The following is a 26389-nucleotide window of genomic DNA, read 5'->3' on the forward strand; positions in this document are numbered from 1 at the left end:
CAGCTCTCTCCCGTCCCTTTTACAGATCATAGGGATGTGGGGAGCCCAATGACCTCACACCTTGGGGCATCATTTCCCATGTGAGGAAGTATAACAAACCAATGATGAAGCAAACAAAGGGCTTGAACACAGAATGCCAGAGTCTTCACAGTTTGCATCAAGAGCTCTAATTCTTAAAACTAGAGATTTCAGTAGGCCCAGGTAAGAGATATCAGGGTTGGGGGAAGCTGGATGACTGAAGAGAAATGAGAGGAAGGCAAGAGGACACTGGTGGAGGGGGTTAAGACAGTAATAAGAATGTAAAGAAGGAGAGATTTTAATGGGGGGAAGGACTGGACCTTCTCAAGGGAAACATTGCCTAAGACACTGGGGAATTCTGATGGTCAAAGTCCACTTAGGAGGTTAAGGAATTACTGGCAAGCTTTTTTAGGCTCATGAATATATGGAGCCAAGAGTTCACTGGAAGAAGTAAAAAAGGAGTGATCAAGAATGGGGGTGGTAAGGGGTCTTCAGGAAGAACACTTGGGGTAAGTGGGACCTGTACATACCCAAGTCCTGGGCCATGGAAACATGCAGAGGGAAATCTCGGGTTTGCTTGGGATATGAGTGTTTATCATGAAGGGGCCGTAGCCCTCCTCTGTGACAGAGGACACCAGCCTACTTGGGTTAGAAGCAGTGACTGGGGTTCCAGCCCCAGACACTCATGTGACTTCATATAGCAACAGAGCTGGTTCTGGAGTGATGGATGGGTTGATGGGATCTAGTGCTTTTCCCGTATCACTGAGGGATCAGCTCCAATGATCCCATTGGGTGCCTGAAACCACACACAGTACCACTCTTTGTATAGATATTGTGTTCTTTTCTTCTTATACATACACATACAATAAAGTTTAATTTGTAAATTAGGCACAGGAAGAGATCAACAATAATAAAGTAGGGCAAGTTATAAGAATATACGTAATAAAGGCTATGCAATTGTAGACTCTCAAAAGAGTTAAGACAAATATAAATATTTCTGGATCATGATGGTCTACAGGTAATTGAAATGGAGGCATGCAAAACTGAAGATGGGGGTTGGTTACTGTATTTCCATGTCCCAGTTAAGACACAGTTTTCCGGAGTTTGGAGTGGGGAACTGGACTCGCGTAGTTTGTAGAGTTATATCCCTGTTATTCTTCCTTTCCTTCCAAGGGTAAAGCAAAGAAAAGCCTTCAGGAGAAGCAAGCGTTCCATTAGAATTTTCTGATGGAACTGATGCCAGGTACTTTATACCGGATGGTGGTAAGGCAGGGATGAGAAATAGTTTGGAAAACAAGTTATTAAACAACCCCTGAGACAGACAGACAGACGACAGACAGACAAGACGATAGACGGACACCTTGTCAGAGCCAAGGCTGGGGGAAAAGCCTGGGATAAGGCCTTGCTCCCCAAAGGCTGGAAAACTTGGCATCTGGAAGAGTCTCCGTGGGATGTACAAACATACACATGGGAGGGGATTCTTGCTCACCACAGTCTTGTCATTTCCCTTTTCCACCAGCACATGGCCAGCACAAGGGACCAGAAAAAGGTTAAAGAGAGTTACAGGGTGCTGGGCTCGGGTCAGCTATGAGACATGCCTTTGCTTCTGGAAGTGAGCTATTCTCTATTTGGATTGAGTTTCTCTCTTCCCGTGAGCCTTGCCTTTTGCAACAAATGCTCATAGACCCATGGGGACCAGCCCTTAAAAAGGTTTATGTGTTTGCAGGGAGCAAAGAAGAATAGTCTGAGGCCTCCCGGTCCCCTGGGGCAAGGGACATCCTGTCAGTGGGGAGGCTAAAGACTGCCTTTGGACGCCCCAGCTTCCATCCTTCTGGGTTATGCAGAATATAGCTGCTCAGAGTGGGGATTCTGGAGAAGGGCTGGGGAGAGCCTACAGCTCTTGAAAGCAGAAAGAGGAAGTACTCCTCTGACTTCGCTGTGGCTCTCTAGACTGGATTAAAAATGACCAGCACAGATGCAAGTTTCTCACCACTTCACCTTTTAAGGGCTATCCATGCGGAACTGGGGGCGGGGGAGGGGGGATAAAATCTGATGTAAGGGCATTGCTGTTGGAGTCTGGTAAGTGATGGTTTTATCTATTATGTCATTCTACAAGACATTCTGGGTCTGATTCTCCCCAGTCCCAGGGAGGTGCTCTGGCCCTTAGAAGGGTGTGTGCGTGTATGGGGAGGTCTCATTGTCATCTTCCTTCTGATCTTGGGGGAGCAGGATTGCTCTCATTGATAGTTTCCCAGTAGCTGTCCACCTTCAGTTTGGAGGCAAAGATGAGGCTGAGATGGACTGGCAATGGGGTCTTTCACAGAGCTGAAGATGCCTCTGCCATATGTCCAAGTACTCCTGAAAGAAGGAAAGCTTGAAATGGTCCCCAGAGCAACATCTTAGGTCACCATTATTTATTTGCATCTGCCAATGGATCTTGGTCCCCTTGGATCCACTGGTCTGAGGAAAGTGATGGAGCCTCAGGCAGCAAGGTGGGGAGATAGGTCTGGGAGAGAACAAAGGGGGAGAGAAAGGGTTCTAAACAGAAAAGGTGTGGTAGTGTGGGTAAACATCATGGACAAAACTGGGCAGGGTCCAGCATGACCACCTCAGAGAGCTCTTGCTCTTTTGGGGGGCTAGGTTTCTTCTGTCTGTGTCTGGAAACTTCTGCCCGAGGCTCATGGATGAGGGACAGGCAGAGCCCCAAAAATGGGAATGGTGAGCCCCTGAGCCCCTGGGCATCACAGTGGTCCTCCCCACCCTAGCTTGCTGCCCACCGCAGGTGCCTCCTGGGAGCAGAGCGCGGGTGAAGAAGGCAGGCCTGAGAGGAGGTCCTAGTTCAGACCTGCAACCTGGAGGAAGTAGGGAAACAATCAGGTGGCTGCCGCAGAGGTTGGCAACCCAGGTGCTACTCCTCTCTGAAGAGCAAGTGCTAATGCCCCCTCCTGTGGGCAAGCGCTAAAGCCCCAGAGAGCTTTGAGGAGAAACAGTGAATGCAGGGAGAGCACAGACCCCACAGCACAGAGGCAGGGGCAACCAAACAGCTAAAGGAAGGGAACCCTCCCTGTTGTGGGGCTGCAGGGCTCAGCGAGGGAAGGGCGACTCGGTAGAGACCAGAGTTCCAGCGGGCGGAAGAGAATCATATTGTGCTTATGGACATAGCAGCTCTCTGGCTGAGAGCGAGCAGGCAGTTTTTAGGCACTAAGAGATCTGCGATGCAGTTGTAGATAAAGGAAGAAGACCGAGTCGCCTATTCGGTCAGCCCACTGACTGCACCCTCTAGCCAGCTGGCTGTTCAAACTCAGGCAGCTTCAGATTACCTTCAGGAGAGGGTCCACTGGCTGGCGGAACCTGCGGCTGCGTCCCCAGGAAGGGGCAGACCAGGGACTGAGGGAGTGGTGTAGGTGTTGGGAAGACCTGGGCCTCACCACACTGCTCATCTGCAGGGGGGAGTCTACTGGGAGAGAAAGATCTTTAAAGAGCCTGGGTCTGTGCTTGTTGGACCAGGCATTTGGCGCCATCTCCCTGGGGGTATGGCTTTCTGGACAAAGGCAGCCCACCTCTAGCTTCAATGGGGGGGGGGGACCAGGGAGAGGAGAAAAGCAAGGCTGGATGCTGTGCTTCTCACCCACCCCTGCCCTACTCTGCTCTGTCCTGCAGCCCCTGCCACACTGCGGGTCACACGGTCACTTCGGTCTTGCTGGCTGTGTAGCAGGTGTGATGGCCCGGGATATAGTGCAGCTGTTCCACCGTGTTGTGTCTGCGAGAGGCAAAGGCATGGCGCTTGGCTGCCGTGCTCTGGCCTAGGGTGGCATAGGAGTTATTGGAGGCACTGGGATGGGAGTGCATCTTGGTCATGCGGTAGCGGTCCAGCACTGGCGTGGACACAAAGACGTCCGTGTGCGAGATGGCCCGCGACAGAGACTGCTCCGGGAAGGCTGTCCTCTCTGGGGACAGCAACGGGTCCTGGGAGTGCAGGCGCTCTGTGGAGAGCAGCTGTTCATCAGACAAGATGCGGTCATAGGGCATGCCGAATTCATCTGGCAATCCCCGACGTGGAGACAAGACCCTGTCCTGGGACATGGCCCTGATGGGCCTGCGTGGCCGTTCTCGAGGAAGTGGCTTCTGTTGAGACATCTGGATGACATTGAGGGGGAGGGTACCACGGGCTGCAAGGTCTGGCAGGTGCCTCCGTCTCATGTAATACTCATCAGCTTCCTTGTCCGCTGCAAGGAAACAGAGAGAAAGCAATGAGGTGTTGGGGCAACCACGACCCAGGAAGAGTAAGGTGGGTCGTGTGTGCATGTGCAAGTGAACAACACAGATCTAAAATCTACAAGGAGAATGAAATCAAACTCGTTTCCTTAGTAGAGTAGGTGGGGTGGGAGGACAGACAGGTGACATTAACTCCCTACTCTATTGTATACACAAACCAATCCTTGAGGGCTTGCGAAATATGGGCTGTAATTCAGCGGGGCACTAACTGCCTTTGTCCCAGAGCCATATGCTCAGTGGGTCCCCAGACGCTGTTTCTCATTCAGGGATCACCTTGGGAGTTGGTTAAAGGACTTCCCCACCCAGCTCATGGCGGAGCTGAGGGCAAGCTCGGGGTATTCATTCCTTTGGCTTGCCTGCTATATCTGCTGCATGCCCTTCTGAAGTAGACTGGCTCCTGGTCAAAAACAAAACCAGGTAGAGCTGACAGCTTTCTGATGATGGATAGAGCACTTGCTTATGGAAACTGGGCACAGAACCAGCTTTTGTTAGAATTAAGTAGGATGCTCATCTAGGGGGCGTTTGTGAGGAGCTTCGCTGGTAACCTAGGAACCTAGTAACACCTTCTCTGGAGTAACAACCAATGTACATGGAGCCAACACATGGGGATCCAGTCCCACACAGCCATACCGTCAGCCTACATGAACTACTTGTGCTCACCAGGCAGCAGGCTGTAGCAATACTGTGTGTGCAGCTTGCTCGGATGCTCTGGGCTCCTGTCCCAGTAGGTTCTCCCAGAATAGCCCTATGGATCCTTGACCTTTGCCAGGGCACACGTGAGGCTGCATTGCCTCAGAATTCAGCAAGGAGGTCTTCTACAAACAGCTTTTTGGACTCTCTGGCTCCTGAGGGAATGCTGCTTCTTCAGTGGGCTCAGGATTAGGGATAGGATCTATCTTGCATACCAAGACCCATCCCCCCCCCCAATTTCTGGCCAGCTCTCAGATGGTTAGAGTTGCTTATTTGTTGCCATAAAAACTCGGCATTTCTCTGACTATGGCTGTGGTGGACTTGGGTTGTACTGCTAACAGAGTGGGTCACCCTGGGATTGCAAGTGCATGCTCAGCTGCGGAGCACCTGCTGAAGCTGTGCAGCTATCGAAAGAGACCAGTGGAGTTGGGGGTACAGCTCAGGAGTCAGATGCTGGTCTAGCATACACAGGGCTCTATGTAACATCCCTAATACACACACACACACACACACACACACACACATACACACACACACACACACACACACACACACACACACACACACACCGCCTATACACAGGTGAGGGTGTTGGCTCATGTGTAGGGAAATGAGAACAGGTTACACAGAGATCAGGTCAATAAAGAAAAATGTCCCTAAATGCACTTTCTGACATTTTAGTGTGTCAACCCCCCCCCCCCCATGCTGACACCCATCTCAGACTCAAAGAGCAGAGGTGGATCCCTGGATAAAGCAGACATAAGAGATAAAATGAAAGGATTTGCATGGGCAGTGTGGAGGTTCAGATGCTTGAGATGGTCTTGGCTGGGATAGAATGGATTTTTGAGCCCTTGTTACCTATATTACAAGAAATGACACATGGTAAGGCTCATGGTTTGAAGAAGACACCTGGTGAACTGAGACATAAATGGTAAGTACAGCTTGTAAAGATAAAGTTGCCTCAGGGCCCTACAGCATCATTCTTAACCAGGAAAAGGGTGGGCATAGGACCAACAGAACAAAGAAAAGAGTTCTGTCTATTCCCTGCATCCTCTGTACGACTCACTCCTTTGCTCCTGGGATTCCATACGTAGTCCCTTGGATATTTGATAGGAGAGTGACATGAGAGAGAATACCCTGAAGACCCTTGAGACAAACCGACACTCCAGCCAGCCTTGACTTACTTAGCCTCTTCAGAGATGAGTACTTGCTTGGATTGGTCTTCACTGCAGATTCATATGACGGAGGCAGGTGAGCTAAGTTCTGGTAAGAGCGTGAGAAGGAGAGGTCATAGGGTTCTGTGGCCGATGTCAGGATGTTATTCATCCGTGGCTTCTCTGAAAAGCAAGGGCATGGCATTAGTGAACAGGAAGGCAAGCGTGGCCCAGTTTTCTCTCATCTTTCTGCTCCACTCCTGACTAGAATCCCCATCCTACTTCTCTATGCTAGGATTCAGTGGAGAGAGTGGTGACCCAATCCCTGGGGAAAGCATTCTCTTAGCTGTCTCTTGCTCCTATAGATACTGATCAGTCATTGGGGAGTCAATTGGAACATTCAGCAACAGTTTCTTTTGTCCACTTGACACAAGCTGGAATTGCATAGAGAGAAAGTTCAGTTGAGAAGATGCTCCCATCAGCTTGCCTGTAGGTGAGGCTGTTGGGGCATTTTCTTGATTAATGATGGATGTAGGAGGGTGTGTCTCACTGGGAGCAGTGCTCTTCTTGGAACCATCACCCTACATGGTTTAGGAAAGCAGGCTAAGCAAACCATGAAAGAGCAAGCCAGTAAGCAGCACTCCTCTGTGGCTTGCATTTCAATTCTTGCTCTAAGTTCTTCCTCTATTTGCTCTCCTAATTTCCTTCCATGGGGAGGCTGTAATGGGGAAGTATAAAACTAAGTAAACCCTTCCTCTCCAACTTATTTAGTTTGTGGGGGTTGGGGTATTTTATCATAGCAATAGAAACCCCAAACTAAGACAAGCATAACGTTATCAATGCCAGAAAAAAAAAAAAAAAAAAAAAAAAGCAAAAGAAAAAGACAAAAGGTAAAAAAAAGGAGGAAAATATTATTAAAAATAGATCTCCGAGTTTGAGGCCAGCCTGGTCTACATAGTGAGTTCCAGAACAGCCAGGGCTACACAGTGAAACCCTGTCTCAAAAACCAAACCAAACCAAACCAAACCAAACCAAACCAAACACCCCAAAACAAAGAAATAAAATCACCCATGTCTACATGAATATACTGTCTTATCCTAATAACTGTAGGCTGATCTAATTTTGGTATTGGGCTAGTCCAACTTTAGAGCAGCTGCACTGATTATGGAGAATCAGGACTCTACTCCCTGGCAGCTGCCATCCACATCCTATCTGTCTGTCTGTCTATGTTATTTTATTTATTTACATTTCAAATGTTATCCTCCTTTGTGGTTTTCCCTCCTCAGCAGCCCCCTATCCCATTCCCCTCCCTGTGCTTCTATGAGGAAGCTCACCCACCCACCCACTCCTACCTCCCCTCCCTTGAATTCCTCTACAGGGAGGCATCCAGCCTCCACAGGAACAAGAGCAATCCACATCCAAACCATGAAGTTGTGTACCTCCGGGCAGCTCCCTTAGGCCTTGCTATTCTCCATGGTTGGCAAGTCTCTACATATCTACCACTGCCTACTTACTTTTAAGTCCTTTCACAGAGGCTGCCATAGGAATTTCTAAGCTCCCAGAAGGAGAAACTTGAGCAAAACTTGCCTATTGTACCTTCTTCCTCCCCCCACCCCACATTCCCTGAGAAAGATCCCGAGATTCCAAAGTCAGCAGACAGATAGTAGAATATGGTTCATTGCCAGGCCAAGGGGAAAAGTCAAGAAAGGAATAGAGATGACTAATGGTCACTGGAGTGGATAAATGGTGATGACAAAATCAGGGTGAGTGGGCTCTGGAAGAAAGATTCAGGATAAACATAAGACAGGAGTAAAGGATGGGTAAGGGAATGATGAGCATCAGGATCTAAATGGAATCGAGGTTTAGGGGAAAGAAACAAAATGCCTTGATGCTTGATTGACATGAGGAGGAGCCATAAAAAAAGAAGTCAACAGTTCATTTCCAGGGAGATAGTGATACCATTCCCAGAAATGAGTAGGGAAACAGCAGTCTGGCTGTACAATCCATCCATTCTCTTTGTTTAGAACTCCTCAAAGCCATAGGTTCTCTGAGAAGGGGAAGGCCCTGAGTTGGGTTCAATGTATAGGTGAATTGTGTTTTCTACACCTCTTGGCAGAGAGTGTAACATTATAGAATGCAAGAATCCTGTTGACCCTGTGAAAGTCACCTTCCTAGGCTGTATCCAAGGATTGCCCCAGGCATGGGAACCCCTGGCTTCTCTCTCCCTCCCTGCCTGTGTTGTCACCCCCAGATCTGGGGATTGAGCCAGGGGATTTCAGCCAATAAGCTGGTGTTTGTGCCAGCTTCGTACATATGTGAGGGGGTGAGGGATGCTCTGTATCCCAAGAGATCAGAACATGCTGTACAGAGAGAGCCTCCCTGGCATGGACTAGGACAGATGCCAGGAAGTGGAGTGGGCATGAAGCTGAGAGTGCTGCTCTCCACACTTTCTTCAGAGCCACTGATCTACTATTTCTGGTTCCTGAAGAACAGGGTTCCCCCTGAGTCTTGGCATCCTGTTGCCACTCAGGTCATTGCTCAGTTCTCTCTCTCTTCCAAATGCAGTAGATTTATATATTGTCATCTACCACTTATTCTGAAATTACCACTGAGCCAAAAACATCCCGCCTTTTGTCCCGACCGTGCTTGCCTAAGCACCCCCTCAATCAAGGTTGTTTTTGATTGGGATGCCCTACTTTTTTTTTTTTTTTTGTTTTGTTTTCCTTCCTTGAGTACATTCTTCTTTAACTAATGGCTTGTGACTGTGACCTTGTTACATTTTGTCAGTCCTCAATGATATCTGCTCTTCTACCTGCCATCCCCGTTCACCCAGTGACACTCAGTCTCTCACTGATGTCTAATGATTTGACATGACCTGATTTTGTTTATCTCAAATGGCTTTAGAGATCTTTGCATCAGTAGACATGCTTTCTTATTTTCCTGTTTCTCTCCCATAGCATGGCCCAAACTAAGGATCTAGTTAATGCTTTTGGGTTGATCAAGTAGATTCAGGTCTTTCCTGCCTTCCTGGTAGTTCTGATTATTCTCTGGTGTTGGGGGAAAGAGTATCATCCGAGAAAGGAATGCAGGCAAGCTCTACTTTAAATCTTCTATGAGCTCCTCAAGAACTGACATTGGGGCCCCATCTATCCCCATTGCCTTGTACCAGCTGGAAGAGAGAAGACAGGAAGAGGTGGAGTAGGGAACAACCCTTCTGTTTGTACTCTACGCCTGTGTTGGCTCTTCCTGAGGAAGCTCAGCTCAGTAGTTGTTCAGAATGTTACAGAACACATGTAAGCTTTCCTTGCCTGCCTTTTCTGGCTCTTCTTCCCACTCACTATTCCCCACAACATTTCTCAGACTCCCTGCCTCTGCCTTCTATTTCCCTCTGCAGAATTCTTGCAGACAGTCCTCACTTTCAAGTCTTCTGTTACCCCCTTCAAAGATTAATGAAAACATCCCTAGCTTCGGCCTCAAACTACCTTTGGAACATTTTTTCCCTGTATCTTCTACAGTCATAGCATATTCTATAAATTCAGATTCAAATTCACTATCACCAATTCCTGCACGCTGGCTTTTTTTCTTATTCCTTAGATGGTATCCGTAGCCAAGGCTCCACTCTTCCAAATACTTTTGGCTCTCCGTTTCAGTCTTCATTGATTCTCATTGAGATACAAATTTTGAGTGACAAAACCATCTCAATTCTTACTTTAAAGATGTTCCTGATCTCGTGCTTCCTTATTGTCCCCACAATCAACATTACACCTAGCATCAACCTCTTGGAACTGATCTCAGCTCTCTTTTTCTTATATCCTACAACCAGAAGCTTCTAATTATGTTCCTACCCTCTCATAACAGGTGTTCTCTAGCTGGTAGCACTGAAAACGCATGTCACAATACCCTATGCCACTTCCTAATTTAGATGTGTCCTAGCCTCCATGCTAAGGTGCTACATAATATGGCTCAAGAATAGTAATCCCTCTGCTAGGTGCTGACTGGTTCATCTTATTTTTCTCTTGCTGTATGGAGAATAAACACTGAACCTTGTGTATGCTAGACAAATTACTACCACTGATCTAGCTTTTGTTTTTGCTTTGAGACAATAGCTCACTAAGTTTCCCAGTTTGCCCTTGAACCAATTCTCTAGCTTCAATAGGCATGGAAGCTGGCAATTCTCCTGCCTCATGTTTATTATTATCTAAGATTGTAAGGCTGCACCATCAGACCTGGCTTCAGATCTACCTTTATTTTGATTGTGTCTCTCAAGAAACACATATCAATCATTATTTAATTTCTTAAGCTTTCATAGTGAGGAGAGAAGCATAACTAATAGATCACAGTTCACAGGACTGTCACATATTCTCATGAGTTTTGAGAGACTCCAAATAGTTTTTATCTGGGGATCCAAGTGTTAAGCTCTGGTCTTCTGGGAGGACGTTAGGACTGACAGGGAAAGGTGGTCTTACCACCCATTGTCCTTTGGCTAACAGACCTCTGCTGGGCAACCCTCAGCCTCTTCTCTGCCAAGAGGGTAAAGCTCAAATCAATCTTGAATTTGTTCAAATATTAATTAGTTTGGGGAAGGGCAAGATGGTTCAATTAAGTCTTGTTTTGCTTGCCAGTGATACCTAAAGGCTCTAAGCAAAAGAACATAAATCTTCTTGCTATAGATTTATGGAATCTGAGGCCACAGGAACCAAAGGAGATTACAAATATGAATGAGTTGAGAAAGGCTCTCCCTTCTCTTTTATGGCATAAAAAGTATTCTTATGTCAGACACAAACATCCAGAGGACAATGTTCTCAAAGGAAGAACAAAGTTTTGTGGCCTGAGGGAAGGCAGGCACATGTCTCCATCTTCTCCCATCTTTGGAAGGGAGCCACTTGGCATACAGACGAGATATAGAATGCTCTCGGTCAACTCTCACCATGTGTAGGGGTCTGGGTGGCGCTGCTTAATATTGGATGATTATACTGACGATCACCTGAAAGTCACAGAAAAGACATTTTAGAAGAAGTCAGGCATTCTATTGGCTTTCCAACACAACAGCACTTCTCTTTATCCCATTTCTACAGTTTCCATCTGACTCAAAGGAAGCCTTTCTCAGAAAGGCATGCAATAATATACTAGGCTCAAAAAACAAACAAACAAAGAAACAAAGAAACAAACAAACTCTTCCTGCTGTCTCTGTTTCTTTCCAACTACATCACTGTGGTGACATCCCCTTCACACACACACACACACACACACACACACACACACACACAAGACACACACACACACACACACACACACACACACACACATCCTTGGATCTGGATGACTAGCCATATAGGCTGTATTAGGCTACATGTGGGTCAGGAAAGAAGAACCTAATACAGAGGGAACTAGATTCTTTTTCTTTATATATACATGCCTGACAACACCTGATATGCAGATCAGGCAATGTTCACTGCCTGAGGTCAGGAGTTCTGGGTTCTTGGCTAAAGGATTCAGCCTGATAATTCCAAAGCGTTCTCTCTATTCACAACACAGAAGCCCACTTAGATTGAATGAACAATAAAATCAATAGAGCCAGGCTGCCAATGCTCAGAGCTCATGCCATTCCAAAGGTTTATAAAGTGGTTTGAATGAAGATTTGGTTTTGCCTCTAAAGTATATTCCAACATTGCCTTACTACTTTAATAAATTCTTGCTTTTCATTGGTATATGTATCTGATTTTAACTAAAACAAGAAGAAAAGACATGAGGTCTTTGCTGTTTGTTCCATGAGTTATAAGTCATAGCTCTTCTATCTTTGCAGGGCTGGGATATTATCTACATCTCTGTGCAAATTATTGAAGTGACTTCTAACCCATTGTCTCACACTCTAGTCCCCTTTTCTTCTAAATATTGGGCATTTGTTGGGCACAGATGTCTTGGGGTTCGTGAAGAGCTGGGTTCTTGTGCAGAACTTCACTTCTTGCCTAAAAGGTTTACTTCTGAATCACATGTAGCCTGAATGTTAGATCTTAAATCACATATGGACCCCTTTCATCCCTGCCTGTTACAAAATGACTTTGCCATTTTATTATTCAATGCTCGAGCTCTGGCCCATGACACTGATGTCCCATGAGCTTAGAATTCCAAACATTAGTCATTTTGGCAAATCTCTGCTTTCATCCCACATAGCCAACAAAAAATAAATTCTTCTTCCACAATGATCTCCTGAATCCAGTCACAAATCACTTTTTTAAAACCAAGATTTCTCTTTCACTGCTTCCATGACAAATTATTCTCTCTTTTTTTCAAACACACAATTCTAGCATAGGTGAGTGATGGCTTGTTTCTTCTATTAAAACTGGATCCTTCAAATAGGCCAGCAGAACATCCAGTCAAGGAAGAGGGTTGACTGAATTGTTGAATCCATTCTGCCTTTGAGCTGGTTTTAGGCAATACGAGAACATTTCACTCCATATTGTAGAGAAAGGGGGGATAAAAAAGAGAGGAGAGAGGTGAGTGTGAGAGTGCGGAGGAGAGTTGAGACAGGGAGGAGAGAGAGGGATGAGAGAAGCTGTGTTGTGGGGAGGGTCTGTGATCTCAGAATTCAGGAGGCTGAGATAAGGAGGAGGAGGCTAGAGCCCAGTCTAGGCCACCCAATGAAAACCCTTGACAAAAGAGGAGAGGACAGGAAGCAAGGTCAACTTTTGTTGTTTCTTTGCTTATTTGGTTTGATTTTCCTTCTTAAAACAACGTGGCAAGATTTAAAAAAAAATAGAGGCCATGTTGAATGGATGGAATGACAGTTACTGGTGACATGTTGAATCTTCCGTCACAGAGTCCCAGTGACAGCCGGAAGGGGTGCCAGACATCTGGCCTCCAGGGAATCCTTTCTGGTAGCCAGTTACACTCCATGACCCATGTTAAACTAGGGTATTTTCTTTTTATTCTATACTCTCTCTGGGATTTTTAATTATTGCACTTGGTTGGGTGTATAACATACTATTTAAAGACACATGCACAATATGAGATGGTAAAACCAGGGTAATTAACATGCCCACCTCATTGTTTGTTTGAAAGCTTTAAGCTTATCTCTTCTTGCCAGTCATAGAATACAGACTAGGTATTGCAAACAGATTTTGCTACCTCCAACCCTGTGATGTGAATCTCTAGAACGTAACCAGCTTCTCTCTTCTCTCGTTCCCCCACATACTTTCCAGCTTCTAGAAATCACTATTCAATACCGAGATCAACTATTTTGGCATCCACACACAGGGAGAATATGCCATAATCTGTCTTTCTCTGCTGACATATTTCACTTAACATAATGTTTCCTAGGTTTGTTTGTTCTCACATGGATCTTTTTTCTTGACTAATCCTTAAAATAGTCTTGACTAGGGAGTAGAGTTTAAAGAATATATACTATTCATTTGTCATAGCCAGATACCATCTGAAATTCCCCAGGTACCTGAACTGTAATCTCTACTGCATCTGTAAAGGATGAAGTCATAACCAGGTAAGTGACTTGACATCAAATATGGGTGGTGTTTTGCTCCTTGTTTGAGATTCATTGAAAGTAATTTTTCTAACATTTAGCATTATTTTCTGTGCTGGCATTAAGGAATATTATTTCAAATGAACTACAGAAATGAAAATTAAAACTGCCTTATAACTACCACCATGACCTCTTATTCTCCCTCCTATTTTCCTTGCTTCATAAAGGGCTGTGCAAACTCATTCTCTGTCACACCCACTTCATTAACATTATAATGAATAAGTGTGTGTGTGTGTGTGTGTGTGTGTGTGTGTGTGTGTGTGTGTTTGTGTGTGTGTGTGTGTGTGTGTGTGTGTGTGTGTGTGTTTTCATGGAGATTGATCTGCTTAAGAAGAACCAAAACACGATGGTAACTTTATCCTCACATTATCACAAAATGATAACTGTAGACAACTACACATCACATCATTTCTACATCAGCAAAAGCAAGGAAGCAGCCAAATATTTATATTTACATGTTTGTGTATTTACGTGATTCATCTGTATATAGTACATACCCATAAATAAACACAGATATTAAATGTATAGCCTGAGTTCGCTGTACATATTATTTTAATTTTTTCTATGTATAATGGACAACATCATGAATATATTTCTACATTTTGAAATAATCATTGAAACATTCTTTTAATGATTTGAACAAAGTTCTTCCTATAGGAAAGTCTGTCTTTTATTTCTATATGTCACACAAGCATAGTCTATTTGTTTAAGCACGGTGTAACCTAAGTATATTTGAGAATTCCTCCAGTTTGGGTATTTGGATTGCTTAAGAATTTAATAACGTTACCTCAGATAACCTTGAACACAGTCTTTGGCTGAGTGTTATTTCCTTAGGCTAATAACTACGTTTCTGGGTCAACACATTGTCAATTGCCTCCCAATGTGCCAAAGTAGATGGTAGATTTTCTAATGCTGAAACATTCATCTTCTCCCAGGACATGGCTGATTTGATTCCAGTGTTTTATTTTATTACAACTCCGGAATTCATTTGCTCATATTTAACTTATACATATATACACATACTCTCATAAAGAATTTGAATTTTATGTGCTAACACTGTTAAGGTTTGGTATTAAAATTATGATTTTGCAAAGCAAAGTGGTGCAATCTTTATCTATTGGATGTTTCTTTATCTATGCTTCTAAATTATTTACCTAGTATTTGGCATATTGGATATTTAGAGGGTTTGGAGAAGTACAATAGCAAAAATGCTGTGTGTGTGTGTGTGTGTGTGTGTGTGTGTGTGTGTGTGTGGTGTGTATCTTGTGTGTCTTGGTGTGTATATCACTACATGTGTCTTTTGGGTCTCTGTGAATACAGAGTTTTTTTTTTTTTTTAAGCAAAGTGCTAGAGGTTTGGCTTTTGTTATTTTATTGACAACTTTAGAGGGTCCATATCACTACCATTATCAATTTAGAAATAAGGCATCTGAGGCTGAAAAATGTTGTTTGAGGGTCTATAGACAGCAGCTGAGTCTGGCGCTGGCACTAGCCCCTAAATTTTGACCAGTGTGTGTACTGCCTTCTCATACTTGGGAATATAGTCCTCATACACTCACACATTCATTCATTCATTCTAGTTTTCTTACTCTAAATTAAGTAGCGAAAAGACATGAGATCTTTGCTCTTTGCTCCTTGAATTATAAGCCATAGCTTTCTTTAAGATATCAACACTTGATACTCTTGCTAAGCACCCAAGCTCCATTCCCTTTGGCCTGCGGAGGCACTGCACACACACACACACACACACACACACAGAGAGAGAGAGAGAGAGAGAGAGAGAGAGAGAGAGAGAGAGAGAGGAGAAGAGAGAGAGAGAGAGAGAGAGAGAGAGAGAGAGAGAGAGAGAGAGAGAGAGAGGATCTAAGACTCCATGAGTCTTCTGAAATAAGCTGAATAAGAGAGATAGTTCACATAGATAACATGAAGGCAAAACATTCATATATACAACATAAAAATAATAATAAAATATCTATTGGACATTTTAAAGTCTATTAGTTTAAAACTATAGAACCCCTGTAAAAGCTTCTACTGAGGAATAGATACCCTTTTATCACTTTTGGGGTGCTAGCATGGTATTTTTGTTTAGTAATTTATTCATATTATCATGCATTTAGAAAGACCCATCTCACTGACAGCAAATTTTTTTCAATCCAAAATTATTATTATTATTTTTCTTACCCCAGAAACAACTCACAGACTGTGTGAAGTTCAAGAAAAGAAAAAAAAAAGAAAGAAAAAACCATTATGTTTACTTTTTACACACCAAGAAAACTTTGACTAATTCCAGGTTACATCCTGTTTTACATGTACTTTATGCTCATTGTAACTAGTAAGATCTTAATGCACACTATCAAACCTTAAAAAAAAACCCAAGCAATGACAAAAATGTATTTGTATACTTTTGTGCAAAAATGCTTAAAATTTGTACATTTATCTTTGTTTTTTAAAATAAAGTTCTTCAATAAAAAACAACTCTATTTTAAAAAGAGGGATACATATACAGATTTTTAAAAGCATTTTGGCATAACACAATATGAATATATTTTTGTCAGTACTTAGTTCTTTTAGAGGTTTGATAGTATGCATTGAAATCTTACTAGTTACCATAAGCATAAAGTGCATGTAGAACAGAACATAACATGGAAACACTCAGAGTTTTCTTGGTGTGTATAGATTAAACATAATAATTTTTGAATGCCAAAAATTGCCACAAGGCTATATTCTGAGCTCTTGAATTATTAATGATTTAAGGTCCAGGTGTACTACACTCTGAGAGGGTGCCATACACTTATTTTTTTTTTTCTAAGAAGGACTGAGGCTTTCACTTTTTGGCCTTTGTTTTGTTTTGTTGAGCTTCATATGGCCTGTGAGTTGTTTCTGGGGTATTCAGAGCTTTCTGGGGCTAGTATCCAAAATTATTATTTTATGCTTTGGAATTTGTTTATTCCTGCTTCTTCATTGTCTTTCGTTTGGATTATTATTATTTTCTAATTTCTGGGCTTGACTCTTCAGTCCATTTATTTTCTGTCTCTTCTGTTGATAATCTCGGATTCTCGGCCCTGAACTTATCTCTGACATTATCCCCTAAGTGTCAGCACACTGTGTTCTTCCTGTTGCTGGGACCTAAATGATCTATAATTGCAGCCTTGGTTTCTCACTGACCCAAGATTTATTTAGTGGAATGCTGTTAAATTTCATAGTGTTTGGGGTTGCTGGTTTGAACTTTTGTCGTTAATTTTGTTTTATTGTAATGCGGTCAGAGAACAGAGCCTGTCCAAATTGTACTTTTTGGAACTTACTGGGATTTCTTTTGTAAACTACTGTAAAAATCAGTTCTCATGAATGCTGTACAGGCGGTTAGAAACAAGGTGTATTTTCATTTCATACAGTAAAACTTGACATCTATCTATTAAGTCAGACACATGAAACACATTATCCAGTCCCTCTACACCCTAATTCATTCTTCACCTACTTAATCTGTCAAAGACTGAGGGAGGTGTGGTAAGGTCTCCCAGTATCCCTGCATCTCTGTCATTTCCTCTCTGGATTCTTAACAGAGTTGGCTTTCTACACTGCAGAGCTACACTGTGAAGTAGGACAGGCTCAGGATGGGATGTCTCTGTTATGATGCATCACCTTTACCCCCATTCAGTAGCACTCTGTCCTGTTCGGTGCCTCTTTTGCACTGTAAGCTCATCTGATTTAATATGTATATTGTCAGTCTGACTTCCTTTTTGTTTGCATTAGCCTGACAAAGTTTGCCGAATCTCTTATATCTGGCCTTTTTGTATCATGTTGTTTTAAGCTTGTCTCTTGAGTATATGAATGTGTGAACACAAACGCGCGCACACACACACACACACACACACACATACACCATACCACACCTTGTTGCCTTATGGATTTTCCCTGAAAACTAACAGTGGTCCCTCCTTGATCAGGCTTCCTTGACTGCTAAATTTTGTAAAATGATTCTGTACTTATCTCTGCCACCCAAACTCCAGAGACCTTAACTGCTTTGGCCAGGCAAGCGTTCTTGATTGTTTTGTTTTTTTGGTTTATTGTTTTCAATGCTAAGGATTGAATCTCGAGTCCCCTGTTTAGTAGCTGAGTGCTCTACCATTGAGCTACATCCCCAGTTTTTTTTTTTTTTCCATCAAGAGGAATAGCTCTTCCCAATGGACCCTGGCCATTACCCTTGTTTTAGTAAGAGAAGACAGCATGTAATGGTATAGTTGCTCTTCCCTGTTAAGAGGAACAAGCAGGAGCCAGTAAGCCTCTCTAGACTACAGTAGCACAGAGGTCAGTATTCACATTCTACCTAATGCTGATTACATTTCTGTTGTGACTGAGGAGAGAAAAATCAGTCTAAGACAGACTGACTACAGCTACTAGGTGTTTAGTGCTCCCGCGTGAAATTGAGCTGTTTTTAAAAAAAATACAAGTTTCTCAAATTATTTGGGTTGTTTATAGCTAGCGTGTTTTACTGAAAGATCTCCAGGGAGACAAGACCAATAGATTCTTATACATAATCTTTATAAGAGAGTATTGACTCTCATAACCAGGGTATCTGAGAGGTCCCAAGATAAGCTGTCTGCAGGCAGGAGGCCATGGAAAGCTGGAAGCAAGACTTTATTTCAAGATGACTTACCCAAACCACGATAACCATTGATATAGTTCAAGGTCAAGAGTCTGAAAACCTGGGGTGGTAAGAGGAATGAGGGAGTGGCTGCTGTTCTTGCTGGAGTCCAGAGGCCAGAGAGTCAGCACATTTAATGTCTAAGACAGCAGAGAAACAAGAACCCCTTCTTGGAAAAGAGAGAGGTTTGGCTTCTAAGTCTGTTCTCTCCAGGTTTTAGGGCAGGGACCACCAACATGAAATCTGTTTCACTTAGTTCACCCACTGCCACTTGAAAGCATCACCCCACACATGCTAATCAGTGCTTTACTAGTCCTCTAGGCATGTCATAATCCAACCACATCACAGGTAACATTTGACTTACCCATCACAGGTAACAACTGGAGGAACAGAGTGGCTGTCACAATTTTGTGCACTTGTTTCTTATAGCATCATGAGAAAAGATTTGCCAGTCTTCTCACTAAATCATGGACAGCTGTACTATGTTGCAGAAAATTTCTATCATCCTTCAGCCCCCAAGTAGCCCAGAGGCTTTGGTGTTCCATCAAAGAGATACTTGATGGAAGTGGAGCACTTGTGGCTTTGTGCTTCTTCCACGAGCGACTTAAAGATATTTTCAAAACTTTTGACATTAGCAAAATCACTGAGCATGTGTGCAAGTAGACCATGATCTTTGTTAACATTTCAGAATGCGTCCAGCCATCTGAATAGTTGAAATACTGCAGAGTCTACCAGTTTGGAAGATATGTTACAGAATGGCACAATAGGTTTCAGTGCCTTTACTCTGACAATGAAGACATTATTGGTTCACTAAATCTGATGCATATTCCATGGCCCTTACCTGCCATGCACTAAGTACAAGGCCAGTGACTCCCTGGACCTGTTACAAGAGGAGACACTGTACACCCTCTGAGGAAGACCCATTCTGTGCTGTCACAGTCTCTGAGTGGCAACTTGAGGATTATGTATTCCAACATGCCTCGTGTGAGCTATGTAGGTTTCTTAAAAGGGGACCTGGTTCAAAGGTTCATGTCTTCAGGATTCCATTGTCCCTCCAGACCCCCTTTCTCGTTCAGTACTGCTTTGTTTCCATTAATCTTCTGAGCTTTGATTTTATCTGAATTCATTGGAAGAAACATTTCAATTGACAAGAACTTGGTTTAACTTCTATTAATTTCTTCAGTAAGTAAAGAGATTCAAAAACATGCAGAGACTATAAGTAAGACATGCAGTGACTGTAGGTGAGGTATGCCATGATTCTACATCCTTTTCTTTGATGAATACTTGTTGAAAACTTGAGAAATTCAGCCACAGATACCCTGTCTTTGATATTTGTCCATAGAACAGGGTGCATGTAGGAAATATATATGCACCCATTTGGGTATGTTGGGGGAACTTCAATGTATGGGCTATATTCAAGGATGTGAGCAGGAAGTCCGAAGGATGGATCAGTACTCTGGAACTCATGGGGAGCTTTCTCCACCATGGAGTGCACAGTGTGGGAGGAGTTTGCTTGGTCCCCTCTGATCTTTGAGGGACACCACTGGGTGCCCATGAATGTACAGGGAAAAGTAGTGTGGGGTTTAAGTATTCCAACTTCACTCTCTATAATTCTTCTATACTTTTCAGAGAGTGTCAATTAAGCTTACCCAAAAGCCATGGTACAAGGCAGGCCATCCAAGAAAGGTCAGCATCTGGAGTCAGTGGGTAGGCAGAGCATCCACTAACCAAGAATAGAGTCAGTCAGAAAACGTTTCCATCCTAGGCCTGACATTTTCACACTGACAAATTCTACTTTAATGTACCCCAAGACCTTCTGGTAGGGTCTTGGGTGACAGTCTGAGGTATGTGGGAAGCAGGCTCTTATATGGACTATAGAAAAGCAGAATTCTTGGTATATCAAGCACAGGCAATATGATAGATCCCAGATTTTGCCAGGAACTCTTGTTGGGGATGTGTAGATGGTCTGTTAACTTTGGCGTCCTGTCCCTCCTCAGATGTATCGACTGATCTCATCTACAATCCTTCATTCACCCACTTCCCCTCCTTTCCTGCTTTAGTCAGTTCCTGAGTCTTGGCCCAGTGCCCAGTTGGGGCCACCAGTCTTCCTGATGGATGGCACAGGCTAGCATAACCATTAATTAGTAACCAGGCCTCACTGACTGATATATTGATGGAATCATAAAGTGGGAAAACAGTCTCCACGTAATCTCCAGGGCTCTGTGAAGGAAGTAGGGAGCAGAGTGAGAACCTTTTGCCCACCAACAGCAGACAGATTCCTGGCAAAGGGAATAGGCCACTAAGAAACAGAATGTCCATCCTTACCTCAGCAGCCAATGTTGATTGAGTTAGCCATAAATGCTCCATCACCAGTACTGATTGATATATCATACTAAGAGAAGTGACCAATTTTCTCTGTGAAACACACTATGTACATATATGTGTCCAAGCATGTTTTTTTAGCTTGTGTGTATGCTGAAGAGAGAGGTGGAAGCTGAGTGCAGGTGGGTCATGTATGTGATTCCCACACTTGAAAGAGAAGGTGCTTTGGTGTTTGGGGGAATGGGGGGAGCACAGATACCCTTAATGGTAACTCAGTCATAGGTATAAAAAGTGAGATTCCTCCTCGGTGAGTCATAGAAATCTGGAGGAAAGGTACAGATTCTATGCAAATTATAAATCGTGCCCATATCAATGAGATCCAAGAATACAGGTCAAATACAGCATACACCTTCCTAATACCACATTCTAGAATTGCCATGACAACTTTGTGATCTCTTCTCTCTTCCAGGCCTACTCCCTTTAGGGCCTGCTGGCATGGCTGCTAGAACAGCATTTTTCAGATATAGTATCATTTCTCAGACTGCCAATGTGGTCTTGAATCTTTGAATGCAACAAACTCCCAAGATGTTAAAGTTTAGTTGCTTAAAGCCAAAGAGGCTTAATCTCTGGTGTAAGGAAGAACTGTTAGGGAGAAAACTGTTCTGATCCACTAAGGCAAGTAGCTATCACCCATGGTCCTGGCTTATGTCCTTTCACCCAACATTCCAAGAGCTCACAGGGGCTAGGCCCCCATTTCTGCCTACTCCTGTTACCTCTGAAATGCCTTCCATCAGCATGAGCCTTTCCTTTTCAACTTTTTCCAAGTTTGGGGACAAATATTTACTTTCTCCTCACACAGCCATGCTCGGATTCCCCCAGGGTAGTGGTGTTTCTCACTCTTCTGGAAGGGGAGATTCTGTCACCATGGCGCACAGAGCCGGATGCTTGGTTATTCTGTCTTACTTGTTCACTTTTCTGAAGATGATTAAGTGCTTCTCCATCCAAGTCTCATCTCTCCAACAATTAGTACATTGAACACTTACACAAATGGGATGAATTACATCTGTAATATTGTATCTTAGCACTCCTAGGCTCTTTAAGGTCCTTGTGTAGATTTTTGAATCATATAATGAGTAAACAAATCAACTCTTGAGGTATAAAAACATGGTGATTTCTCCTGCTTGCTATGCACTCTGTCCCTTAAACGCCAAAGTGGGAACTTGTTTGGGCCAGTTTTTATAGTTTAGAATGCTCTTGCTCTTGCTCTCTCTCTCTCTGTCTCTCTCTCACTCTCTGCCTCTCTCTCTCTTCCTTTCTCTCTCTCTCCTCTCATGTGTGTGTGTATGTGTGTACATATATATATATATATGTATACATACATACATACATATATATATATATATATATATATATATATATATATATATATATATATATATATATATATATATCAGGGTATGAGTTTGTATGGAGGAGTCAGGCAACACTCTATTCCCACTTTAAGGATAACACACACTTGGCAATGATTGAGGATTGGATGCTATTTTAACACAGTCCAGCATGAGCACTTTTCATCTTGGTATTATGAGATATCATGAGAGGCAAGCTGTAAGGGTTGGCATCATAATGTGGGACTCCTCCAAGGACTGGTCGGCTGCCAATGACATCAGGAGTTAACTGATTCTGATGCTCTCATCTAATCTCGATCATTCCTTACTACATAGGTTCTCATACAGTGTTTCTGGAATCTTGCCCCTGAGGATCTAGCCAATGAGCCCCTCCCTTGTGGGCTTGTTTAGCTTCCCTAATCTGGCGAGGACTTTCATTTTTAATTCTGCCCAGAAAAGATGATATTGCATGGGTTGCCATGCCCACATGGGCAAGCATTTTTTTTTCTATCAGATTCATTTTAAAAGGCAAACTTTGGGTCTCCTTGGAAGGGTTGCATGCTACCTGCTGTGGTACATTTCCTCAGGGTAGCAGGACTCCTCTGTATCCAGAGATGCTGACGTTGGTTTGTTCAGCTCTGGGTCATTGTAATCACCACAAAAGGATCATTTAGCATCCTCTGCTCAGCTCCAGGGAGCTAATCCTCCTCTTGGCACTGAGGCAGGCTCAAGTGTGTCCACTTGAGTTGTTTAAAGCTTGCTCATGACAGACAAACTTAAAAAGTCTGGGGACTTCCTGCAAGTGGGATAAGGTAGGAGATTCTGCAGGGATGAGGTTGATCTGTGAGAGGGGATAAGAGACTTGACCTCTGTCTCTGTGCCAAGCTAGCAATTCAATAGGCTCCCTATGAAGGCATAAGGTCTATGCCAACTTCCCAGAAGTGGGCTTGTTGTAGAATTAATTTGAAGATTTCAGATTTCATTTACCCTCACCTGGGTACTCCACCCTCCACCCTCCAAATCTCTAGTCTAGGCCTCTTAACTCTTTTACTGGGTAACACAAAGTCACTCGGTTTTTCGAAGTATAGCTCAAAGAAAAATAACTGGGACAGACAATGTCATCTGACATTTCAAGGATGTGCAACACTCTGGAAGCCTCAGAAATGCCCTGGCACAAAGCAGGCCACCCCAGGACCTGCATAAACCCTGTAATATTAGGAGTGTATCTGACACACAATGGTATTTCCCTCTAGGAAGTAAAATATCTGGTATTTACAGTCATGCTTGATTTTGATGCTTATTAAGCACATTGTATTAAGGGGGGGAGTTCTAAGTCTGGTGGCTGGCTTAAGAAAAGCACATACATTACTATTCCAGCATCAGTACAGTTTTATTGTGATATAACAAGGATTACCTATCTACCTGTCTATCATCTATCTACCCCATCTATCTATCCATCCATCCACCCACCCACCCACCCACCCACCCACCCACCCATCCATCCATCCATCCATCCATCCATCCATCCATCTATCTATCTATCTATCTATCTATCTATCTATCTATCTATCTATCTACCTACTCATCTATCAATCATCTATCAGTCTTTTTTATTAATTTATTTATTCACTTTACATCCCAAATCATATAAATTTCACTGCTGTCCTCTTCCTCCTGGTCTTCCCTTCACATAGTCCCTCCCCCATATCATCTTTCCTTCTCCTCAGAGAAGGGGGATCCTTCCTGGTATACCCCCACCTTGGCAAATCATGCCTCCACTGGACTAGCCACATCCTCTCCCACTGAGGTCAGACAAGGCAGCTCTGTTAGGAGAGTAGGATCCACAGACAGGCAAGAGATTTAGATACAATTCCTGCTTTAGTTGTTGGGGTTCCCTCATGAAGAACAAGCTACACACCTGCTGCATATGTTGGGGTGTGTATGGCTAGGCCCAGCCTGTGTATGCTCTTTGGATGGTGGTTCAGTCTCTGGAAGCCCCTAAGGGTCCAGGTTAGTTGACTCTGTTGGTCATCCTATGGAATCACTAACCACTCTGGGTCCCTTAATTCTTCCCCCAACTCTCCCAGAAGACTCCCTGAGCTCTGCTCAATGTTTGTCTGTGGGTCTCTGTGTCTGTTTCAGCCAGCTTCTGAGTGGAGCCTCTGAGAGGACACATCCATCATATTCGCATTGTCTATCATATGCTCTTTTTAAAATTGTTTAAAGGATTTTGTGTATGAGTGCTTTGCCTGCATGTATATCTGTGATCCACATGTGTGCAGTGCCTGTGGAAGCCAGAAGAGGCCACTGGATCATCTGAAACTAGAGTTACAGACCATTCTTAGCTGCCATCTGGGTGCTAGTCATTAAAGCTCAGCTCCCTGCAAGAGCAGAGGGTCCACTTCGCCATGGAGCCTCTCTCTAGTCTCTTTGTCTTCTCTTTGTGCTAGCGACTACTTGCTGTGTCAGATGCTTGATAATCTAAAAAGTTTTATTATTAAAACTTCACAACAAAATGTGCAGTCACCCCCATTTTGGAGATGGCAGAAGATTGCTTAAGGAGAGAAAGGAAGAGGCTGAAGCAAGATACAAGATTATTCCCTTCTCATGTCTTCATTGGGGTAATCTTGCACTCCATAATATATCAATAATTTTCTAGAACACACATACACACACTTTCCTGTTGATCTAGGTAGAACTTCTTAGAGATCTAGATTTGCCGAGTGGCAAAGAATGGTCGATACTTTAATAAAGGAAATGCGTATTATTCCTCTGTACACCCCAAACACCAGCACACACGTTACCTGACTGAGCAGTGCAGTAATTCCTTATTGTTGCAGCTTCCTTTTGATGGGGATGTGTAGCTCTCTGGCACTCTTTCTGTTCCTTCATTTGGACCATACAACCTGATGGAATCTGGCCATGTTTCTAGTGAGTGTGGTTAGGTATTATAATGGCTATTCTAAGTTGTCAACTTGACTATATCTGGAATGAACTACAATCCAGAAATGGAGAGCACACCTGTGACTTAGATCATGAGGCAAGGAGACAACAAGCCTTTAATCTGAATCTTGCAGCTGCAAGACACAGCTTTTGATCCAGATCTTGAGGTGGGATGTCACACACCTTTAATCCAGATCTTGAGGCACAGCTTTAATCTGGGCCATACCTTTTGTTGGAGGCCTAAATAAGGGCAATCGAAGGAAAGGTTCCTTCTTCACCTGCGTTCACTTACTTGCCAGCACATCTATCGGAGCCTGCAGAAAACCAGCTAAACCACCCAAACTCAGGGACTGAGTAAGTACTAGATTATTGGACATTCACAGGTGGCCATTGTTCGGTTAGTTGGACTTTGGCCTATAAGTAATTCCAATAAATTTCCCTTTTATATGTGGATTCATTCCATAAGTTCTGTGACTCTATAGAACCCTGACTGATATAGGTATTTAAGACCAGGAATTAAGCACAGAGTCCTCCTTTTCTGGGGACCACATACAAATCACTGCTTCCAATGAGTCACGAACACTGAAAGGTGGGTGAGCATATGGGAAGGGCTCTGCCCCCAGCCTTGTATGCCTGTCTGACTTCTTTCTTTCATTTGTTTGTTCGTTCCTTCCTTCCTTCTTTCTTTTCTACAATAATTCTAGTACACAGCTCCCTACTGGTCTTTTCAGAGCTCCTTCAAATCTCAGCCATGACTTTTTCCTCTTAGGATATTTTCCCCCCACTTATCATTCAATTGTTTTTGTTCATTTTTCAAGGATAATCCAAACACCACCTCTTCCTTTATAGCCCTCCTCAGTCCCTTCACCTGTAGAGAATTACTCCTTAATGTGAATTTGCCTATACTCTATGGATTCCCAGGGGTGGTTACTGCTTTCCACACCAAGTTATAATTGTGTGCATGCAGGCGCTTGGGCCTTAGTCATGACAAGTGACTGAAGATTCAATCTGGGTTTCCTAATTTTGACATAATGTTTTCATCTACTGAGCATCTACTGGATAGATACATCAGGCTGTTATATGGAGCAACTGGGCAGATGTGAGGGTTCGTTAGACACAACCCACATTGTCAATAAATATTTTAAGTGGATATACACACACATACATGTAATTATAAAGAGTATGGGAAATGGTTTGAAAAATTTTGATACAGTGAAAATGATCAAAGAAAGCATTAATGAATTAGCTGAGGCAATATGATTTGTGTGTATAATTGTGTGTGTGTGTGTGAGAGAGAGTGTGTGTGAAAGTATGTGTATATGTGTGAGTGCATGTGTGATTGTGTGTGTGTCTGTATATATGTGTATGTGTGTGAGGGTATGAATAAGTGTGTGCGAGTGTGTGTATGTGTGTGTTTATGTGTG

The 26389-nt window shown here is 43.4% G+C and overlaps 1 protein-coding gene across 4 annotated transcripts in view; it reads right to left on the reverse strand.

The window, feature by feature from the left end:
* Positions 1-3696: 3696 nt before the first annotated feature.
* Positions 3697-26389, reverse strand: part of SHISA6 (shisa family member 6) — a gene marked incomplete at both ends in the record, with an annotated part of 275963 nt that continues 253270 nt past the window's right edge. For 2 of the 4 annotated variants that reach the window (XM_080924419.1, XM_080924417.1), the window contains 3 exons: positions 3697-4244; positions 6168-6320; positions 11065-11121. In XM_080924419.1, coding sequence (XP_080780545.1) covers positions 3697-4244; positions 6168-6320; positions 11065-11121 — 758 coding nt within the window. The remainder of the gene's footprint in view (positions 4245-6167; positions 6321-11064; positions 11122-26389) is intronic. The other 2 variants (XM_080924420.1, XM_080924418.1) reach the window with 1 other exon arrangement.

Source organism: Micromys minutus (assembly GCF_963924665.1).
Source record: "Micromys minutus genome assembly, chromosome: 10".
Lineage (NCBI taxonomy): Eukaryota > Metazoa > Chordata > Mammalia > Rodentia > Muridae > Micromys > Micromys minutus.